Here is a 20,471-nt window from a genome sequence, read left to right on the forward strand (position 1 = left end):
AGTGTAATTGTATATCAGGGATATGTACAGTATGACATGTTTGTACGTGTTGTTACTCATCAGAATCACTGATATAATCTTTTGACAGGAATTTCTTAGGAGATACAGTCTTCCTTCTGCTTGAAGCCTTTGTCTTTTTCTCCTTTTTCTCATCTCCCCCCAGGGTCTTTCTTCGTTTTTCCCCTTTATTCTGAGCAACTTGATCCGGGACGACTAACGAGCTGGATGTCACTGCAGGATGAGAGGGAACCGTGTTGGGATTGGGAATATCGTTTCTTTTTCGTTTCTTCGAAGTGACTTGATCCGGGACGACTAACGAGCTGGATGGCGCTGTGGGATGGGAGATTACCGCGCTGGGATTGAGAACATCGTTTCTTTTCCGTTTTTTCGGAGCAACTTGATCCGAGACGACTAACGAGCCGGATGGCGCTGCGGGTTGGGAGGGAACAGAGGTCGGTTCAATGCCTTGACCCCTCTTTCGTTTCTTCGATTGTTCCTTCGATGGGATAGACACGGTAGATGGCTCTTCATGAGATTTCTCCGTCGTCTCCTTCTCTATCACTTCAGAGTCCATCTCCTCGTATCGTCTCTTGAGTCGTTTCAACACTCCTATTTGTCAGAGCCATACCCATCGTTGTGACTCACGCGAAAGTTTCATCTTCATTTTCGGATCAACCTCCTTTTGCATTTCTTCCCATACCATTTTCAGCTCGTCAGGGGAGAACGTGGCTAGTTTCTTCTTGACCAATGATGTCCAATTGATATCACCCGAGGAAGTCACACTTTGCTTTTTTATCCTACAGATAAGCACTGGTTTAGCTACGAGTAGAATCACACACCTATTGATGAGAGTCATTCGTTGATTCTTGTCCAATACCGTTATCGCAGACTTATCCGATGCTTGATTTCTTATCGTATCAGTATGCAAAAGTTTCACCAAAATGAAATCACGTACCTGCTAACGACATTCTTTTCGACCACCGCGCCCGCTCTCACCTCCGGAAGAATCTCCGACATTTGCCTCACGGCCTTTTCAGTAGATTTCCCCTTACGATCGCTGATCCCATTAATCGTTTTCCTACACTTCAGCTCATTCATTCATCTTTCGTAAACTCACCAATGACGTCCATAAATCGCAGTAGGTCTAACACCACCCATAATCCTAGCCATCATTTCCCAGTCCCAATCTGACATCGGTTTCTCCACCGTTACGACCTTTTTGACAGCTTCGTTGAGCTTGTTCGTTTCTTCTTCCGTCCAGGCTTCTATTATCAGCAAATAGTTTTGGAAGATGGGATGGGCTTACTCTGAATATGATCATGCCATGTCACTCTAACCTTTTGCCACTTATCACGACAGTCTAAAGCACTTCGACCGACCTCTTCTCCGAGTTTGACCCAAGAACCGGGATACAAAGGGTGAAATCTGACCGTGAGCGGTTATGAGGTTGATGTACCTTTGACTAACCTCAAAAGAGTCGCTTCTTGTTCTTCGGACCATATACCTTGTCGACTGAGAGGATCATACATTCTCTGAACCATGTCTTTGACATATTTCACCGGACGTCCAGGAAGGTTTGCCGCTGAGATTTAGCAAGATCTGACGCGGTGAGAAAGACATACCGACTTGCGGCCAGAATTTCGGATATTCTTTCCTCTCGGTATTCTCCCCTTTGGCCATGATTATCTCTAACAGCTCCTCATCTCCAAGCTTGTTAATCTGAGATGAGCAGAATCCACCCTTGGAAGGACTCACACTCTTGAAGTTGTCAAAGTATGATCGAACAGCAGCTTGTTCATCTTCGTCGAATTTACCACGCTTATAAGTCAAGACTAGGAATCAGCAAAACTGGGTTTGAGAGAACACCAAACACTCACTCCCTTCGCTTTCTAACCGATTTAATTCTGCAGGTTTGATCCATCTGTCACAGAGATACGCATTAATATGCTCTTCATTTCGAAGCAGTCGTCGCAATACATCGTCTGAAAGTGGTGGAGGTGCCTTCTTTTTGCCTTTCTTATGACTCGTCATCGTCGAGGGTCCAGCTGTCAGTGAAGCTTCCGTAGGCCCATTGTTTGACTGTTCAGCTTTTTTACGAGAGCGTTTCGTCTTCTTCACTTCAGGTGAGGTTACCACAAGACCGCCGGTAGATGAGGAAGGGTCCACCGGACTAGCCCGTCTGCGTTTCTTGGAGGATTTCTCCCGGGCCACAGGTCGATGTGTCGGAGACGATTGTGGAGCAGCATTGGAAGATGAACATTGACTTTGTCTAGATCTTGTGGATAGCCATGAAGGAGCAACAGCTTTGGCTCGTGACCAAAGACCGTCCATTGTATGTATTTTCGAAAGAGTTGGAGTGTGAGTTGTGAAGAAGAAAAAACAATGTGGCACTTCTAGTTGTATGTGGCATGTGGCACTTTCCGCACCTCGGAGCCTTTCTCATCAGTTGCTGCTAAAAGTGCCACACTCCTACACACGGATCATCACTTTGCCGCCCACTCGACTTTCTCTTTCTCTTTCTCGTCCCTTCTCTTCTCTTCTCAACACTCTCTCAACGTCTTCTATCAAACACATATCTGGTAAGTTTACTCACCTATAGTAATTCGTTGTCTTCCTCACCCGTTCCGGTCTCAGACACGTCTGACTATCCAATGTACTCTAGTCACTAACATTTTCCCTTCTCCCGGTAGTGTTTGAGTGCCTTCGCTTCGTGAGGAACCATGCTGATTATAGTTTCGTCACTCTCACAGATACCAAACAGATTTTTACTTCGTGACACCCAGTTCAAGATAGTGCAAGACGGGCTACTTGCCAGAATGACCCTGCTTTGGGGAAACTTCACCGGAGCGAAAGACTCATTCGATAGGGAGATGGCAGTACACGGTCACCTAGAAGAGGCGGCTATCGTAGCTGCTAGAACTGATGGCTTTGAAGCCATGGCGGATTCTTTCAATAAAGGTCTCTCAAAATCCATTCTCGGGAGGTCAAGCTTTGGAACGACACGATTCGACTACATGGATCACGTAGATGCTGTTGTCTACCTTGGTTTGGAAGAGATTCAAGGAAGTGAATTTGAGCTCGCCATAGTCTCTGATAAAGCAAAGGCCCACGAGTAAGTCATTCCCACTCTATCATCCGACTTGACTGACCGGAAAGGTTTGAGAAAGATGATAATGGTGATCCTGTTCGAAACGAAGACGGTTCAATCAGATGGAGCTACCCAGATGCACATCGTCTCCGAACCAACATCATTTGGCCCGTACTCAATCAATGGTCCAAACTTCCTAAAGACCCCGAAGCCTGGAAGACTCTCTGCAATACTACTCCTCCCGAAGTTGTACCTACTCCCACCAAACAGACCCACGAGCGTTATATGCCATGGATCCATCAGATCACCGCAGTCGCCAACATAGTCGCTCGCGGGTTTTGTCAAAACGATTGGTCAGGTGAGAACTTCGCCACCCTTCTCTGCGATGAGCCCGGTCTTGGGAAAACATGGGTACCTTTTCTCTTTGCGACTCTCATGAGGTACTACCGAGAGAGAATGGCGAGGGATCCGAACTTCAATCCACCCGTGATGAATCCTTGGAAGGAGGACTTCGTTCTGCCTCAAAAGAAGTGAGTGAACCATACTAATACTCATCCCCCATCCTCTGAGATACTACCCACCATAGAGCTTCACATACTCCAGGAGTGTCAACCAAAGAGTGATACCATCGTCTTCCGGAAATTCCTCCACGACGCCAAAACTAACATTCAGTATTTCAATGCCTCACGGTCCCCCTCCCCCTCCTTCCTTCATAGCCGATCGCCGTCTGAGACTGTCATCGTCTGACAAAGGTGGCATACACATCCTCTTATCGGACAATAAGTTCAGCTCCGTACATTTACTAGAAGCCAAGAAACTGGTCGTTGAGGGCGCTACCGTCGTCTGCGACTATAGCCGCGTCCCGAGTAGTAGTATGTCTCTCCGAGCGGAATTTTGGACTATGATCAATGAACACCTCGCCCTAGAAAGAGACATCTTCATAATCTGCTCTCACGCCATGTTACACCACGATGCTCAACTGGCTCCAAAACCCAGGTCGGCGTTTTCCTCAACAGATGCTCCATGTACGCTCTTCACTCCAAGTCGTCCATACCATACACTTTTCGCCGATAACCTTGCCGATCTGAGGGATCCCGAGACTGGCACCTCATTCGCCCTTCGACGATTGGTAGAAATGAGTGGTTGTGTGATTGGGGCCACCGCGACCCCGATATACACCTCGGCCGCAGATCTCATCTCTTTGTCTCGACTGCTTGGTGTGGAGAACATAGTCCCTCGACCGACCAAGAACTGGCTTTTATCCATCACAACAACTAGACGAGCAGGGGATCTACCTAACACTCCATTCATCGTTGGGGGGAAGTTCGATGGGACTGGTCTTACCCCCAGTTCAGCCGAATTACTCAAAGTGACGGAGGTCGTGGAAGCTGAGGCTCGTCGTGCTTTCTGGGCCGAAGCCAATAAGGACAAGCAACGTGGCAAAGCCAACATCAAAGATGATCAGATTCGGAAGATGGAACAGACGCTGCTATGGGAACGTAGCGATCTCAATAACGGTATCGCTGTCGATGGAAGCTGGGCTGAAGTCAGAGGTCACTTGATCAAGCGCGTCATCGATCCTATACAAGACTTACTCTCGCCCATATTCATCCGTCGAGATTCGCTATCGAAAGGACCAGATGGTCTCCCCCTCACAAGTATCAAGCACATCGACCCTGTTCCTGTTTACGTCGACCTTTCCAGAGAAGAACGCAAAGCATATGAAGTCTTCGACAAAAGCCTGGATCCCTGTGATAAACTTAATTGGGCGACATTGACAAGATTCATACGCAAACCTCACGGAACACGGTTTGGGTGGCATTCGCCATACGCTCCTATCCCCAAGATCATCGAGAAGATGTGTAGCATGATACGAAAGATGATGAAGGACGATTACCATAAATCAAACCACTTGAAACGCAAAATTATCGTTCAGACTCTGTGGACAGACCTGATTCCTTTCCTCCAGCTTAATATGTGTAAATATGGGATCGAAACTCGCACCCTCACCGGGGAAATCGCTCAGACCGCTCAGAGGGCGAAAATCATTCGAGAATTTCAGAGGGACGATAACTGCGAAGGTGAACCTAACGCGATGAAACTACCATGCAGCACGCTTATCGTATCGGACTTTGATTCTCCTGGCATCGTACTCGATCGCGCATCCGAGGTATTCCTACTGGACCCGTTATGGTCCTGTGCGGATGCAAGACGAATCATCAGTCGGGTGTGTGGTGTTGGGCAACGTTTTCCAGTGCATGCTTACATGTTGTGTGCCTCCCCAACCCACGAATCCAAGATGGTATCGTCGCACCTGTAGGGCGGACGCTGTTGACCGTTCCGTATCATGCAAAGAGGGAGTTCCGAGGAAAAACATGGATGAATGAAAGCGGCGAAGACCAGGAGGTAGATCAGTTGTGTGACGGGTAGGTGGGGGGAAACGAGGCAGAAAACGACCTGGCGGTCTTGGCGAAGTAGTCTGAAGGGGGACACCCGGGCCAGATTTTGTGAATATTCGAAGAGGATTGACCGTGAAGATCTAGGAGGAAACGAAGAAGTTGAGATGGAAAAAGAGTAAGAAAAGAATGTCCATCGTTTCCCTATCATGTACGTTTCCCTATCATGTACGTCCCCCAATCATGTACGTTCCCCTATCATGTACGTTTCCCTATCATGTACGTTTCCCTATCATGTACGTCTCCCTATCATGTACGTCTCCCTATCATGTATGAATGTACAAACTGTATGCATGTGAATATCATGTAATAAATCTAATACTGAACATGAGAAAGGCTATGGTCAGATGTGGATCTTGGGTTGGACGTCCGATGATCTCGATCGAGAAGACGTTAACTGATCACTCTGGCTCGATGAGTTTGACAGAGTGAACGAAAGGATACTGCAAGGGGAACATGTTCAAAGAGGCGAGAAGGCAGTAGGGGCGACTACCGCTACTATGGTCGAAACGGAGAAGAAGAGGGGTGTGTGGCACTTTCAATCCTACCTACCCAATGTGGCACTTTGACCCCACTTCCGTGCATCAATCCCGAGCGACCCCTGATTCAGGTATTTTGATCAAACAGCAGGAATGCGATAGAGGTTTCAATCTACGCCGGTCAGTAATACAGGATGCCGGTCTTCTGGGAGAGCGTCGCTCATCAAACCAGGACTCGGCCGACCAACGGGAACCTGAATATATTGGAAAATTCCGCTCAGAAACCCAAATTCGCAGCTTTCACTAAGCGGTATGCCCGTCTAGCAAAATCGGCCAATGCGTCCGACTCTTAAATATGAATCGGAAGGTTGTGGGTTCGAGTCCCACGGTGGGCTGTTCTAGCTTTTGTGATGATACCGCATGTGATGGAATAAAACCTCCGAGAAAGGGATTGATGGGAGGCCGGTTGAAGGGTGGTGAAGTGCCACACGGATGTAAATTGCCACGCGCGTCAGCCGCCACACTCGTCTCTCTTTGTGGCACTCATTTCTCGACATTTCATCGATCATAATAATCGTAACTATGCCCATCCCCACTCCGTCATCACCACTGTCCCTGCCGTCCTTGTTCCCAGATTACACAAGGGAGCAGATTGACGCTGCTAGGACATCCCTCTGGAATCCAACGTTTCGAGCTCTCACCATCCCTTCAGTCATCCTAAATTTGGCATCTCTGGGAGAGAAGGACTCATTCCTGCAGGTGAGTTTCTACATTTCCCAATCTCATCGATGAGCTGACGTCCCAGTAGTGGCTTGCCTCCGACTCTATCTTTCTTCCTGAAAATAGCGAGCCTTCCCGGCGTATAACACCTGCGTCGACTTCAAGCTCAGATGATGGTGATGATGAAGAGGCACCGGTGTATAGACTTCCCCTGCTCACCAAGGCGATCTGGGATGTGCTGAGGAAGTACGGAGGTGACGTGTTCCCGAAACTGAACTGGACTGCGCCTAGGGTGAGTCTGGCTGTATTCTCTAAGCCTATCTATCTCGCTGTTGGGCCCACTCTCTTCTCATATGCAGGCAGGCTTACGGGGTTCAAGCGGAAGTCTTTGATTGACGAGTTGACCCTCAGGACGCAGCATTCATCCTCCCACAAACTTCGAGCGGACCGTTATGCTGCACATCCCCTGCGGACGTATACCTCTTGCTCAAATCGAGCGATTTGATATCTCATGATCTGGATCCTGAAGCTGCTTACCATCCATCACCTCCTCCCGACGATGGTGTGAAGATCGAACTCGTCCTTCGGAAGTACACCTCGATAAATCCTTCGACAGAGTTTAGATGTTTCGTGAGAAGGAATATGTTTCTGGGTAAGTTGACAAATTGTGAGAGGCAAAGCTGAGATAAAGGTGTGAGTCAAAGGGATGGCAATCGGTATGAACATTGGCAAGATATCAGAGCGAGGCAGCGGTTGGTGGAGACTATTCGAAGTTTTTGGGAGGATGAGATACGGGGTGTTTATGAAGGTGGAGAAGATTGTGAGTGACCACGCTTCGTAGTTTTTTCGTAGGGTTTCTTCTGCGCTCTACGCCAACTCCTCTTGACACATCACTCGGACCATCTTTCTGTTGAGCCTCTACAGTTGCGTAAATGTTATGAAGCACCTCTGCTGATGCTCTCTCCAAATTTCCCCTCTCCTACATCTCGTCGTGTGCGTCTGTTCCGTTGCCCTATGGAAAAGGACGATGGGCAATCTGTGATAGACATGTTTTGATCCACTCACATCCCGCTTGCCGACACTTCAGAGGGTATGCTGACTGACCCGAAGACATCTTTGATATCGACCTACCCTCTCCTTCCTCTCCCAGAATCATCGATTTCAACATTTATCGACCAAGCACGGACCCACTCCTGTTCACCTATCCAGAGCTCCATGCCATTCTCATCCGCTCGCTTCAGCCTCCGGAGGAGGATGACATCCGGGAACGGTTACCAATCTTGCGAGTCGTCGAACAAGAGCGTTCCGGAGCGGGATACGAGTTCGCAGGGAATATGATGCCTCTTGAAATGGTACAGATGAGTCAGGGTCGGACTTTGGTTGATTTCACCAGGATTTGGGAGGGGGCAATGGGCGAGGCAATGGGGGATAGCGAAGATGAGTGAAACTTCTCCGTTACCTCACACTTCATCCATGTCCTCCGACAGGTATTCGAAAAGGTCCAAACGTCTGTCAAATTCACAAACGATGTCAGTCAAGAAGCATACATATTCAACATCATCCGTGTTTCTGACGAATCATGACTACATATGCACATGTCGAACATCTGATCCTCCAACTGATACAATCGTACATGTTCACGTTCCATCCTCTTACTCCTTGTCACTCTTGAAAGCGTTCACCACTGCATCCTTGACCCCAGCTGCCGCGTCCGTTACCTGCTGAGTGAAACCAGCAGGCTTGCCAGAGTCATTGCCTAGTGTCGCTGCGTCGCGGAGGGCTTGTCCGTCGGACTTGGTGGAATTGGGTTGGATTTCTGAGGCCAACCTGTAGGTCAACAAGAATTTGCTATTTGTGTGATCTAAGAGGACTCACTTATCCGTCTGACGTTTGAACGCTTCTCCGGTGGTTTGCTGTCCACTGGGCTTCAAAGCGTCAAATGCCGCCGAAGGACCTTGTCTACCGGTATCTCCAAAATTGTGATGATCGGCCGCCCCACTGTCAACGTTATCCCTAGCTAGTCCTTGGCGAGGGAGGTAAGATGCGGCGCTGTTTGTAAGTTTTCACTCAATTCTTGAAACCAACCCAGTATCGACTACTCTATACGAAGGATCAGACGACGAAGAAACGGCGACATGGGAGGGGTGACAAAGGTATTTAAATTGTTTATAGTTGCGGGAGGAAAATGACGAATCACACTCTCGTCGAGTTTATCCCGTACGTTATGTGCCGCCCTGTCGTGATCATCCTTCATGGCATCGGGCTCCACTTTATGTCCCACTGATCGTCAACAAGGTCTCATAGTTTCAACTTCCGTCTTGACCCCTTCGACATCGCTAATGAAGTATTCAAGGCGACCCGAATTTTATCGATTAGAAAGTGGCGACGCTTCGATTCTTACTCACACTTATCCGAGGTACTTTCCCGAAGAGACATATTTGCTTGTCTTTACTGATCTGTTACTCTTCAAGATATCTCAACTTGATTGATCTCGGTTGATGTCTAGAGGAAAGATGGAAGAGTTGGATGAAGGATACAGAAATGACGTTCTTATATCCATCTCGCCATAGTGGAGTCGATGACGCAGTACAAAGGATCGGAAAGGCCATCGTCATAGATGATAGTTCCTTTGGTGGTTGTGGAGTCGAGGACGATCTGGATGTTTCGACAGGTTGTAAGATCCTTCCAGGTGTTGGAGTGATCTCGACCTAGCGAGTATCCTTGGAGTGTTGGATGGTATGAAGGGGTATCGTGCTTTGAGTCATTCTTTTTAGATTCGAGGTTCAACTTGTGTCAGTAGCATGATGTTTCACACTCTCTTACCTAAAACTCAAAACTTTGTCCTTTTAATCTTCTCCTTCTCGTCCTTGTCAACCACTATAATCGACGTTTTCTTTTTTCCTCTCTTCCAGACGATGGTCAAAAGGTATTCCCTCGATCGGTCATGGTGAACAAGCTCGATATCATCTCTGTCAAGTCTGTCTGATTTCATCACGAACATTCATGATAAGCCAGTAAGACTACTCCTACTTTCCCTCTGTCAAGATGGGCATTGCAAGATTACTCTAGTGTTCTGAGTTGTTAACGGCATAGTGGGATAAATTGCTCATCAATGTCAAAAAGTTTGGATAATCTTTGCATTCGTTCAAGCATGAAAAAGCGTAAAAGTCCGTCAAGGGCCGTAGGGGTTCGTACGTATAGGTATATGCAGTATGGTATCTAAATGGGTATCGTAGAGCGGGCAAAAAAAAGATGAAATAAATATACAAGAACGAACCAAGATTCATTTCCGTTCCTTCCCTCCGTTATTATTTCCGGTGTGGTTCATCATGAGAGTCGTGTGTTCGGGAAGGTGAACGGAGGTTTGACATTAACAGTGAGATGGTTGAGAGAAGGGACGGGGTACGGTAGAGATGTTTACACTATCCAACGAGAGAGTGAAGATATTTGACATGTCGAAGAAAGGTCGATTCGAAGAGATAAACCAAAAACAAAACGAACACATCCCCCTCATGCCTTGTTCCCTCCCATAACCCCTCGGATAGCTTTGAAAATTCCCTTCACCTTTCCATCTTTCAAAGTTGAAGCGGCTGCCGGTGTTTGAGGACGTAATCCGATCCCTACGGTACTTGTACTAAACGTACTGACCAATTTCGAATTCCTCTTATCTTTGACTTCTTCAGCCAAATTAGTAATATGTCTTCCTCTTTCATCATCTCTTAATAAATTCCTTGCTTTCTCTCTTAAACTTGCCATTGAAGATGGTTTTGCCATACTACGCCAAGAAGACCAACCATCACCTTGTCTCACCACACCGGGAGTTTGATCGAGTAATTGTTCGTATACCCCTCTTTGACGATGAATATGTCCATGATCAACTTCATCTTCATCGTCGGAGACCAAAGGGATGGAGAGGGAAGATGGCATGGTGGCGAAATTACGCAAATTGGATTCGGATTTCCTAGCGGGGACAGCACGGGTGGTGGTAGAACGTAAGGCTGGTGTGGAGGGAGCACCACGTAGTGCGGGAGCTTTGAGTGGGATCATGGAAGGTTCGGCTGGTCGTTAGTGAAAAGTCAAGATTGAGAGTGATGACTTACGAGTGTTGGAACGTGAAGAAGGTCGATCAAAGATTTTCATAACGTGTGAGACTGGGGTAAGTCATTATTCACAAGTGATCTAACATCCCGGAGCATATCTTGGTCCACTCATTTCGAATTCAAAATGCCGCACAACAGAAAAGACTTGGTGAGATTGCAGGAGGGGTAAGGGGAAAAGTAACTCACTAGGCGCACGTTCCTTCCTAACACCCCTGCCCTGCATCTCCATCCATTCATTCGCCGCTCTGACCTTTGCCTCCGCCTCAGCATAGGTGAGATACTTGGGAGGAGTAGCAGGCTCCACTTGAGTACTAGAAGTTCTCAAATGAGCGGGGATAGCTCCTTTCTCCGGTGACACTCCGAATTGATGAGGTTGACCGAATGTCACCGCTCCTTTCTTACCGTGATTCTCATTCTTTCCACTGACTTGCTCTGTCGTCGTCTGCGTATGAGATGGTCCAGGGTTGGAAGATGTCTCCGCTGCTAGAGCTTCGGGAGTAAGACGAGCTGCAACTTCTTGTGGAAGAGATAGCAAAGGGAGATCGAGTTCTCGACCTTCTGCCAACGCTTTTCTAGCTTCGTCCACGATGACTACGGGTCAGCCTCGTCACAGGGATCATTCAAGAGGCTCACATTCGACGTTTTTGACAAAAGCGGTAATCTTGTCCAGTCTGTTGTCCAAAGCGAGAGCTTCGATACTTTTAGCCCTGGAGAGGGGTCTCGAAGCAGCTTCCGGGGTAGAGGTTTCAACTGCGAGTCAGCTGAATATTGAATCGCATCCATGTTGCTGACCTTTTGTCTCCATGAGGACTTCAACCGGAGTCGACGTCTTGGCAGGCAGAAGATCTCCAGAGTGTTGTCGGAAACGAATGGCTTTTTCTTCTACGAATCAGCGCAAGCTTTTACCAACATGGACAGAAGAGACGTGTGAGATAACTCACGATCATCCGTAAGAATCCTCTCCCTCAACTCAGCCAAAGGCGAGTCAAAGTCAGGTTTAGGAAAGGTGATCCCACTTTGTCTCTGCAAGGCCACTGCGTCGGCAGGACGAGGAGCGTTGACTTGGTGTCGAACCGGACTCTGTGCATGTCCGACGACCTTGCCTGGACTTTGGACTTTTCTCGGAGGACTGGTAGGGACTGAGGCTGTCGATCAGCATTGAATCGGAATGAAATGGTCGTGACTGACCATTCGAGACTGTCCCTTCTTGCTTCAACTCGATCTTCGGTAGAGGGTTTATGAGCATATCAATTGGCACGCTGTGTCTTTCCGGCACCACCGTCAAACTCTTCTTCTTCCCTTCCTCCGGTATCGAATCCATCGATCTCGGTCTCGGCGGTTCAGGAGCTGGACGTCCAATCTTTGATAACAAGTCACGTTGAGAGGGTTTCTTTTTGATACCTTCTAACGAACGCATCGTTCTGAGAACTGCCTCTTCTTTCGTCTTTGCCCCGGAGGCAGATGATGCGAGGGACATGGCGGAGACTCGGTGAGAAAGTTGCGCGACGGTGGTATCTTTGCTATCTCTCAACTCTGGAGTGGCTCGTGCGTCAGATGCAGCAGATGCGGGTCTGGCGGCGGTGAGCTGAGGTTGGGATGTACGAGGAGATAATCTCTTCTCGGGTACTACTGGTCAGTCACGACCCAGGCGTAACGAACGACTCACCATTCGTATCCAATTCTTTGACACGAAGTAACTGCAAGGGTTGGGCAGGTTTGGTCAATTTGGTGGCTGTCACTCAGCCTCAGTTTTGAAATATTCGACTCACGAGTAAGATCATCCTCGTGTCTTTCATTCTCACCAAGCTCTCGTCTCTGCTTCAGTCTGTTCTTCTGAGGAGATGGCGTCTGTGAGTCCCCATTATACATATTCTCCTTACCTTCCTGCAAGTTCTGACTTCTTCCCTTGGTGAGATTAGCATGCTGTTTGATACTCTCTCCCAAGGGAATAGGAGTGGCGGCTCGTGGCGCTTCTTTAGTCTTTCTCTTCTTCTTTGCATCCGCCACTGACTTGCTCTTTTCGTGTCGGGCGACAGTCGTAATGTCCTGTTTGCTTGGTGCTGGTAAAGGCTCGTCATCAAATGTCGCAGCCATACGTACGAAGTGAGGCGTGACGATGATGGATGGTGATGAAGGTTGTAGAGCGTGATGATGATACGCTTGCATCGCGGTAAGGCGGTAGGTTGGATCGGGATTTATCATTGCTCGTAAGAGTTCTTCCAAGTCTGGTGGTCAGTTCATGTACAGCTCAACGAGATCACCTTCCCTTCACTTTAAAAGGCTAGTGATGAGGGAGAAGACAACTCACCCGATGGCATGGACCAATCGCCTACCCACACACCGCGCTTGGTGCGTTCATAGTAGACGATCAACTGTTCGGGAGTGAAAAACTCTTCCTCCTCGTTCGCTTCGAAAGGAGTACGACCGATGAGGATTTCAAACATTGTTATCTGACGTCAATACCGGCTCTTTTTTGTGAATGGGTTCTTGAGGAGTACTCACCCCAAGTGACCAAACATCCGACGCACGCTCATCATGTGGCATACCCTTTGCTCTTTGCGGATCGAGGTACTATTTTGTCAATTGCGATCCAATTACACTGACTCACCTCTGGAGTTCCCCACGATATGCTACTGAGGAAACTACCCCTAGCGCCGACTTGCCACTTTTGGGCGAATCCGAAATCGACCAAGACTGGTACATCGTTGTATCCCAGAAGCACGTTGGCGGGTTTGATGTCGTTGTGGGTGATTCCCCTCTCGTGGAGGTATCCCACGGCGGAAGCGAGTTGTCGGAAGTAGGGTATAGCGATTTGTGGCGGGAGACAGACCGGAATAAGGTGAGACAGATATGGCATTATGACGCTGTGGGTGAGTTTCGGTCAACTTCATAAGGGTCACTCTCTGCCCGACTCCGCACCAAGGCAGCACGAATGTGATCGAGGACATGATAGTTCAAACCACTCACAGCGCATAACTCGGAGTGATCACAAATGCTTCAAATTGTATGATACTGGGATGAGGCTCGTGTCTCAGTCCCCGAATAATTTTCATTTCCCCCCAAAGAGCTCTGACTCTAGCAGCGGTGGTCTGATCATCAGCAAAGCTCAACTGTTCGTGCTACCAGAACACTCACCGGATCTTTACTCCTATGAACCAATTTAATAGCCACCACTCCCCTGGCTCCACCCCCATAACCCGCCGCGCTGACTTTACCAAGTTTCACACCAATATCCTTCCTCGTCAACGCACTGTCTCTGACTCTACGAGGTTGACATTTCCACACACTTCCCCAATTTCCAAATCCAATTTCATCGACAAACACAAACCTCTCGCTCAACTGTTCGTCCGACAGATGAAACACGTCCTGAGATTTTATCTCTGCCGACACGTGAGGATGTGATTCTAAAGCCATTTCCATCGTTCGAATCGGTCCGTGTCCAGCAGTAGCATGGATAGTGTCGTCCCTCTCATCCGTCGTAGGTGGTGATGGATACACCGCGTGAACCGTGTTGACGGTTTCATCGGCTAAAGTCTGAGTGGAGGGATTTGGGTGGTGAGAGAAAGCCAATGAAGCGGGTGATTGAGTAGAGTAAGAAATCACGTCGAATGCTGGTGATCGTTGAGATCGAACAGAGGAATCGTATGTGAAAGCTGAACGGGAATCCGGGCGCGAGGTGAGTGAAACAGTGCTGTTGTTGGTGTTGACGTTGGTAACTGTCGTTTGAGAGGTGTGGGTGGTGATTTGGGCGACAGGTGCTGGTGCGGGTTTAGGATGAGGTGGAGTGAGACCTAGTCGAAGACGTATCTTGGATTTAGGTTTGTACAGCGTTGGCTGCGCTGAGAGCCCGACCATGATGAAGGACACAGGGCGATGTTATACCGTATCGCGTTTGCGGTGGAGAGGTTATGGATATATTTGAAAAGAAAGTCAATCAGTGAGCAAATCAAAGTAAAGAACGTTAGATTGAGTGTCAAGAGAAGAAGAAAAGGATCGGATAGATGGAAAGGTGGAAAGACGGCCAACGTTGAGTTGAGTTGTTGGGGATAGGGGGAGCATGTTGACATGCGAGACTGAAAGGATGTGAATAGTAGATGTTTTCACTCAACCCTGCTTGTAACATCAGTATCATCCATCATCCCTTCCATCAGCACAGATCAGCAAAGTGGGCGAGCTGGTACGGTCATTATTTTAACCCCGAGCCATGTCGGGAAGTGCTAAAAGTGTGTGTGTCAGACCTCTGTGCGCTTGTGTGTGAGTATATAGCTTGGAAGAACGATAGGAGAGGAGGAAGAGGAAAGAAGGAAGAAGGTGGTGTGGACATGTTTCTGGTGGCTGGTGGGTGGGACGGGAAAAAGGGACCATCAAAACGCGTCTTGACACGGTTCCAATTGAGCACGGACCACCGCGACGCGAACATTTCCCGTGATTATGTTTCTCTTTCATCATCGCACCGCGCACCACGCACCATGATGCTACCTGTAGCATGTAGCATGTAGCATGTAGCATGTAGCATACTGTAGATGATTGAAATCAAACATCTGTAAAGTACTCACAAAATCATATACTATACCCCCACTGATGAGAGTAATCGATTATTGATTCACCGTCTTCATCAAATCTTCTGAATACCTTGCTGATCAGTCTCATCCTATGATCATTGACCATCACTCACCTATCTCCGGTCAAATCCAAACTCTCCGCAAACTTTCTAATCTCGGACTCCTCCTCATCGCTCATCTCAACCATTCCCGCACCCCAATTCTCTTCTAATCGCACTACAGATCGAGTACCAGGAATGGGTATTATCCCTTGTTTTATCACCCAAGCTAAAGCCAATTGTCCCGAGGTGCATCCTTTCTTCCCAGCGATATCACGAATGTAATTGACAAAATTGACATTCTTTTCAAAGTTTTCTTCTCCGAATCTAGGTAAAACCGCACGTGCACCTTGTTTGAGTTGATCGGGGGAAGTGAGTGTGCCTGTTAGAAGACCATGACCTAGAGGGGAATAGGCTATGATGGCTACGTTTAATTCTCGAGCGGTGGAGAGGAGATCATTGTGTTCGAGATCCAGACACCAGGCGGAATATTCGACCTGAAGTGCGTCTATATGAGTGACTAAAATCAACATCTTCATTTCTGAACTACTACTTTTGATGGTTCTTGGATATTGATACAAGACCTAACAGGAGTCAAAGTCACGAAATGTCACACGTAGAACAACGATCGAAAGAGAACAAGGTGTAGTGACTGATTGGATGGAAGGGAGAACCCACTTTGACAAGCTGAACGAAGAGTAGCAGCACTACATTCACTCAAACCTATATAGTTAAACTTTCCCTCATCCCTTAATCTAGCTAGAGTTCCTATGCTCTCTCCGAGCGAAACGGTAGGATCTCTGCGATGGAGGTAATACATATCGGGAGTAGTACCCAGTCGTTTTATCGTATTTTGTAGACTCGTCTCGATATGAGATTTGGTATTGGTGACGATAATCTTGTCATTTTGTCTCTATCCCCTTAGCAATGAAGGTCACTCTGAAAAGACTCATGTTTCCGCCAGATCCAATCAATAGTCAAAACGAGACGAAAACAGTGGCCAAGCTGATTCAACCGTGGAAGAAAGTCAAGTCACAATCCATTGATGAGCTAAGCTGACAAGATGTTGGGAGATCAAGAAACGAGGATTTCAGGATATACAGCAGGCAAGATAGCAAGGAGGGTGAATGGTGAAGAAAGGGAAAAGTCAAGAAGGGCAAAGAAAAACCCACCACAACCCCACATTTCGAAGCGACGAAAACCTTTTCCCTCAACCCCGGGTTCTCCTTGAAGAACCTTCCTATCACCAGCTCACTCTCACCTGCACCGTAGATCGATGCAGTGTCCCAAAACGTACATCCGAGATTAACGGCCTTGGTCAATAATTCGAGTGAAGATTCTTCATCCCTCAGACCAGCACCGCTGCTTGTGAGCTCGAGCTCTCCCATTGTTGCCTCTCATAATGAGAGACAGCTCTCCCTTTCTCAGGTCTGAATGTACCCACAACAGCGACTTGGGGGCAAGTGGTGAAGAGCATATATATGTAGAGTGGTAGATGTAATAGGGAGAAGACGAGATACGACACGGAAGGAAGGAACGCACCCGTAACCCGGCACGGCAACCTGAATGTTTCCAAAAGGTAATTTAGCTCCCATTCCCATTTCCCAGCTCTCTAGTGAGCTACCAGCTGCAAGAGATGGAACAGTGGTACTAGTGCTAAACACAACTTATACACATCACAGTCCAGCACGTATATACCGGAGTATGTGGAGTGACAATCCAAGCAATTGACCGACGGCCACCGATCCGATCACCGAGATTCACGGCATTTCCGGATCGGCAGACGGCTGATGGCGGACCGGTAACTAATGGTTACCTTATGGTATCCGCTATGATTTCTCAATCTAAACATGGAAGCTTTGAGATTTTCACAATCTGCCACACATGTAGATACTCTGCATCCCTCGACCTCTTCCGCAAACATCAAGAGAGATACAGGCGATAAGCGACCAATCGTTGAAATATGGAACAAAAAGGAAGATACTTACTTATATTTGTTACATAGGTGTGTTCCTCCGACGGGGGTGATCTCCCTTCTATAATTACTCCTCGAATCCTTTCATAAAAAGTACAATCTGATCTTCTCACATGTTACAAGTAGTCATATAATGATTTCTCACCTGTATCATATGTACTTTTATTTGTAACAAAACATCAATCTCCTTTCTCCTACATGATCCCTGAGGCCTTACCTGTAAGTCCGTGTGATATAAAAATCCCCATATTTCTTCTCTTTCGAATCACTTCCCATCATCACTTCTTGAATATTCTCCCTAACATGTCTTCAACGAAACATGCATTAGAAGAAACATTACTCGAATTAACCCGACAGCTTTCTTTCCGTCTCAACTTGCCACAAACTCCTACAGATACCACTCCATTACTTTCCCTAGATGCTTACCAATTCCGTGAAGATGATAAATCTCGTGAAATCTTAAAGATCGTAAATGAGAAAACAGGAATACAAATATCTTATGAAGAAAACATCCCCAGAATGAGTTTGGATATTAAAACCGATCAACTGACCCCTTCTTTGAAATCATTAGAGGAAAGTTGTAAATCCATATTCTCTTCCTTCCCCCCTCTTCCGTCTCAAAGTGAACATCCTCAACGTCAATCTTCTACTTTACCTACCCGATCGGAAAGGGTGAAAGAATCAGATATTGATAATCTACAAATCAATCAAATACTCACTGACGCGAGTTATAGATCTTTAAATCAGTGGACTACAGATTTCAATGAACTCAAGAGATGCCTCGTTCCTATTCCACCACCAGGAGCTCAAATCAATTCTGCTATCTCACTCTTAATTGAATTACAACGTTCCAAAGGTGAAGTTCTGGTAGATACATGGATGGGAAGTTATATACCTCTGGCTAGATCTTTAGCGGAAAGACAGGGTAGTTGGGATGTTGGAGTAAGTCAAAGATCGCTGGAGGTATTGACGGAAACTGAGGTGAAAAGGAGTCAAGATTGGACGGTTCATATTGAAAGTACGAGGAGGTTGAAGGACAGATGTGAAAGAAATAACATGGATTACGAACGGTTGAGAAGAGTTTCTAGTTCTTCGGTTGGACAGTTAGCAGGCTCACTCTCTGAACAAGATGAAGAAAAGGCTTTGGAATCACTCAAAAAGTTTTTAGCTGATGAGAAGGGATTATTGTCTGTGGAGGAGGTGACGATGACGACTAAGCTAGAAGATCTCACAAAGGATGAGAATCCAGAGTTTGGAGAACAAGTAGAGGGAAATCAATCAAAAGTACCATTGACAGAAAGAGGTTTCGATATATATCAAACTCGAGGGAAATATCAATTCATTCTTGATGTTTCTAATCTTGATCAATCGGAAAAACAACTCGTATTGGGATTATCTAAAAGTACTGGAATACATTTATCTTCTAATCTTCTTATATCTCAAAATCGTGTGTATAACATTTTGATCAATCTTGATAAAGATCAATTCCTTCCTTCACTTGCTCAAATCCAGACAGCTTGGAAAGCTTCTCTATTAGATCTCGCCATGCATTCAGCGACGGAACGTGTTGAAAAGGAAGATATCAATTTATACGTCAAAATGTCAGAAAAGACAATATCCATCATTGAAGAAAAAGCTTTTGAATGTTGTTCTTATTTATACCAGCTTTACTCATCCCAACTTCAACCCACGGTAGGTCACAATGTGAAGAGTGTGGAAGATAATACATTCAAAGGAATTATTGGGATAGGGAAAGAAGGTAAGAATTCAACAGAGAAGGATATCAAGAATTTGACAAGTTTGAAAATGGAGAAGAAGAATGATTCAGATCCTAGTAAATCAATATTGACCCAAATGGTAGCATTGAAATTAGTTGACATGTTTGTGAATCTTCGGGAAACAAGTCAAAAGATGAGGATGGACTTATCAGAAACTTTACGTACTTTAGGTCGACCAGTGTCTACTATCATCTCCGATATAACTGAAACTCAAACTCGATTGGATGGTGTTAATACACAAAAGAACAATAAAGTGGCTTCCGTCAAGAAAACATGTGAGGAATATCAATTGGATTTCAAAACTTTGAAGAGTATGTCGCTTAAAGAGTTAAGACAACTAATAACTCAATTTTCTACCACTACCCATCAAACGGATCAAGACAGTTTAACAATTCTGAGAAATTATCTTAAACCTCAGATAACCTTGCCTGTTTCAACGAATACTCTTACTCCTGTGACTGATCCGAGCTTGGATTCAAAGGGAGGAATCAGTTCTGCGTTGGGGGGTGAAGGGGTTGAGGAGGGAGGAAACAAGAAACGTAGGAAAAGACCGAAAAAATTGAAATTACCTTCTTGGTTAAAACAAGAATCAAGCTCGAGACCTTTATTGGATAAAGTAAGTGGGATAATCACATCAATAGAGTTTGTTTCGGATCATCCTGGTCTAGGAAGATTGAGACGATCTCGATCTTTTGATTCGTTTGATGTTGCGGACAAGGAGAACAGGGACGTTTATGAGATGGCTTTGAAATCTATTTTCGAGGTGAATGGAGAGGGTGGGCTTGAGGGAGAGGCTGATATCAATGAGGGCAAGGGTACGGAGAATATCGACTATGTCCATGAAACGAGAGAAGGGGGGATTGATGAGGGTGACGAGAAGAGCCATCAGCAAGACGAGATAACAACGAGATTGGATAAATTGGTCCAGATCCAAGAGACCACTCGTTCGAACACACGTCTGGCTGATAAGAAATCCCAATCGGAATGGCTCGATAATGTTTTGGAAAGCAAAATTCCGTTGACGGAGTTAATGAAGACATTGGATGGTTGGAATTCCGTTGCTCGGGGTCAGGCGGTGAGCCAATTTGAGACCATAAGAGAAGGGAGGATAGATTAGGCGGACTTGTGTTGACTTTGGAGATCCCGAAATGATCCCGAATCTTGTTCCGATAAGGTTAATGAAGATTATAGTTAGTTGTGTACATGAAGAGACATGAATGTGAATGTGTCTTTTGAACTCTTTGTAACCCAAAGGCCAGTACTTCGCGTTTGTCT

At 46.5% G+C, this 20,471-nt stretch overlaps 7 protein-coding genes across 7 annotated transcripts; 3 read left to right on the forward strand and 4 right to left on the reverse strand.

The window, feature by feature from the left end:
- Window positions 1-52: 52 nt before the first annotated feature.
- Window positions 53-2,331, reverse strand: TREMEDRAFT_64204 (uncharacterized protein; the record flags this gene model as incomplete). The annotated part of the gene is made up of 10 exons (XM_007006464.1): window positions 53-609; window positions 646-797; window positions 840-908; window positions 956-1,078; window positions 1,118-1,265; window positions 1,307-1,425; window positions 1,468-1,582; window positions 1,623-1,719; window positions 1,756-1,832; window positions 1,878-2,331. 10 exons carry the CDS (start codon window positions 2,329-2,331, stop codon window positions 53-55), a joined length of 1,911 nt encoding a protein of 636 aa, XP_007006526.1.
- Window positions 2,332-2,816: 485 nt separating this feature from the next.
- TREMEDRAFT_64205 (uncharacterized protein) lies at window positions 2,817-5,566 on the forward strand (the record flags this gene model as incomplete). The annotated part of the gene is made up of 4 exons (XM_007006465.1): window positions 2,817-3,112; window positions 3,157-3,618; window positions 3,761-5,315; window positions 5,519-5,566. The coding sequence occupies 4 exons, from the start codon at window positions 2,817-2,819 to the stop codon at window positions 5,564-5,566; spliced, it is 2,361 nt and encodes a 786-aa protein (XP_007006527.1).
- Window positions 5,567-6,605: 1,039 nt separating this feature from the next.
- On the forward strand, window positions 6,606-8,188 carry TREMEDRAFT_45152 (uncharacterized protein; the record flags this gene model as incomplete). Its single annotated transcript, XM_007006363.1, has 5 exons — window positions 6,606-6,782; window positions 6,832-7,035; window positions 7,155-7,395; window positions 7,435-7,563; window positions 7,854-8,188. The coding sequence occupies 5 exons, from the start codon at window positions 6,606-6,608 to the stop codon at window positions 8,186-8,188; spliced, it is 1,086 nt and encodes a 361-aa protein (XP_007006425.1).
- Window positions 8,189-8,395: 207 nt separating this feature from the next.
- TREMEDRAFT_64207 (uncharacterized protein) lies at window positions 8,396-9,179 on the reverse strand (the record flags this gene model as incomplete). The annotated part of the gene is made up of 4 exons (XM_007006466.1): window positions 8,396-8,570; window positions 8,619-8,792; window positions 8,843-9,023; window positions 9,149-9,179. The coding sequence occupies 4 exons, from the start codon at window positions 9,177-9,179 to the stop codon at window positions 8,396-8,398; spliced, it is 561 nt and encodes a 186-aa protein (XP_007006528.1).
- A 1,074-nt stretch (window positions 9,180-10,253) lies between these two features.
- On the reverse strand, window positions 10,254-14,698 carry TREMEDRAFT_64208 (uncharacterized protein; the record flags this gene model as incomplete). Its single annotated transcript, XM_007006467.1, has 14 exons — window positions 10,254-10,801; window positions 10,844-10,894; window positions 11,030-11,434; window positions 11,477-11,593; window positions 11,636-11,725; window positions 11,785-11,988; window positions 12,032-12,469; window positions 12,510-12,575; window positions 12,613-13,068; window positions 13,152-13,293; window positions 13,346-13,414; window positions 13,452-13,707; window positions 13,811-13,932; window positions 13,979-14,698. 14 exons carry the CDS (start codon window positions 14,696-14,698, stop codon window positions 10,254-10,256), a joined length of 3,684 nt encoding a protein of 1,227 aa, XP_007006529.1.
- A 740-nt stretch (window positions 14,699-15,438) lies between these two features.
- On the reverse strand, window positions 15,439-17,044 carry TREMEDRAFT_64209 (uncharacterized protein; the record flags this gene model as incomplete). Its single annotated transcript, XM_007006468.1, has 5 exons — window positions 15,439-15,475; window positions 15,519-15,963; window positions 16,122-16,356; window positions 16,616-16,805; window positions 16,986-17,044. 5 exons carry the CDS (start codon window positions 17,042-17,044, stop codon window positions 15,439-15,441), a joined length of 966 nt encoding a protein of 321 aa, XP_007006530.1.
- A 677-nt stretch (window positions 17,045-17,721) lies between these two features.
- On the forward strand, window positions 17,722-20,313 carry TREMEDRAFT_64210 (uncharacterized protein; the record flags this gene model as incomplete). The annotated part of the gene is made up of 1 exon (XM_007006469.1): window positions 17,722-20,313. One exon carries the CDS (start codon window positions 17,722-17,724, stop codon window positions 20,311-20,313), a length of 2,592 nt encoding a protein of 863 aa, XP_007006531.1.
- Window positions 20,314-20,471: the final 158 nt, after the last annotated feature.

The sequence above is a fragment of the Tremella mesenterica genome (assembly GCF_000271645.1).
Source record: "Tremella mesenterica DSM 1558 unplaced genomic scaffold TREMEscaffold_10, whole genome shotgun sequence".
NCBI lineage: Eukaryota > Fungi > Basidiomycota > Tremellomycetes > Tremellales > Tremellaceae > Tremella > Tremella mesenterica.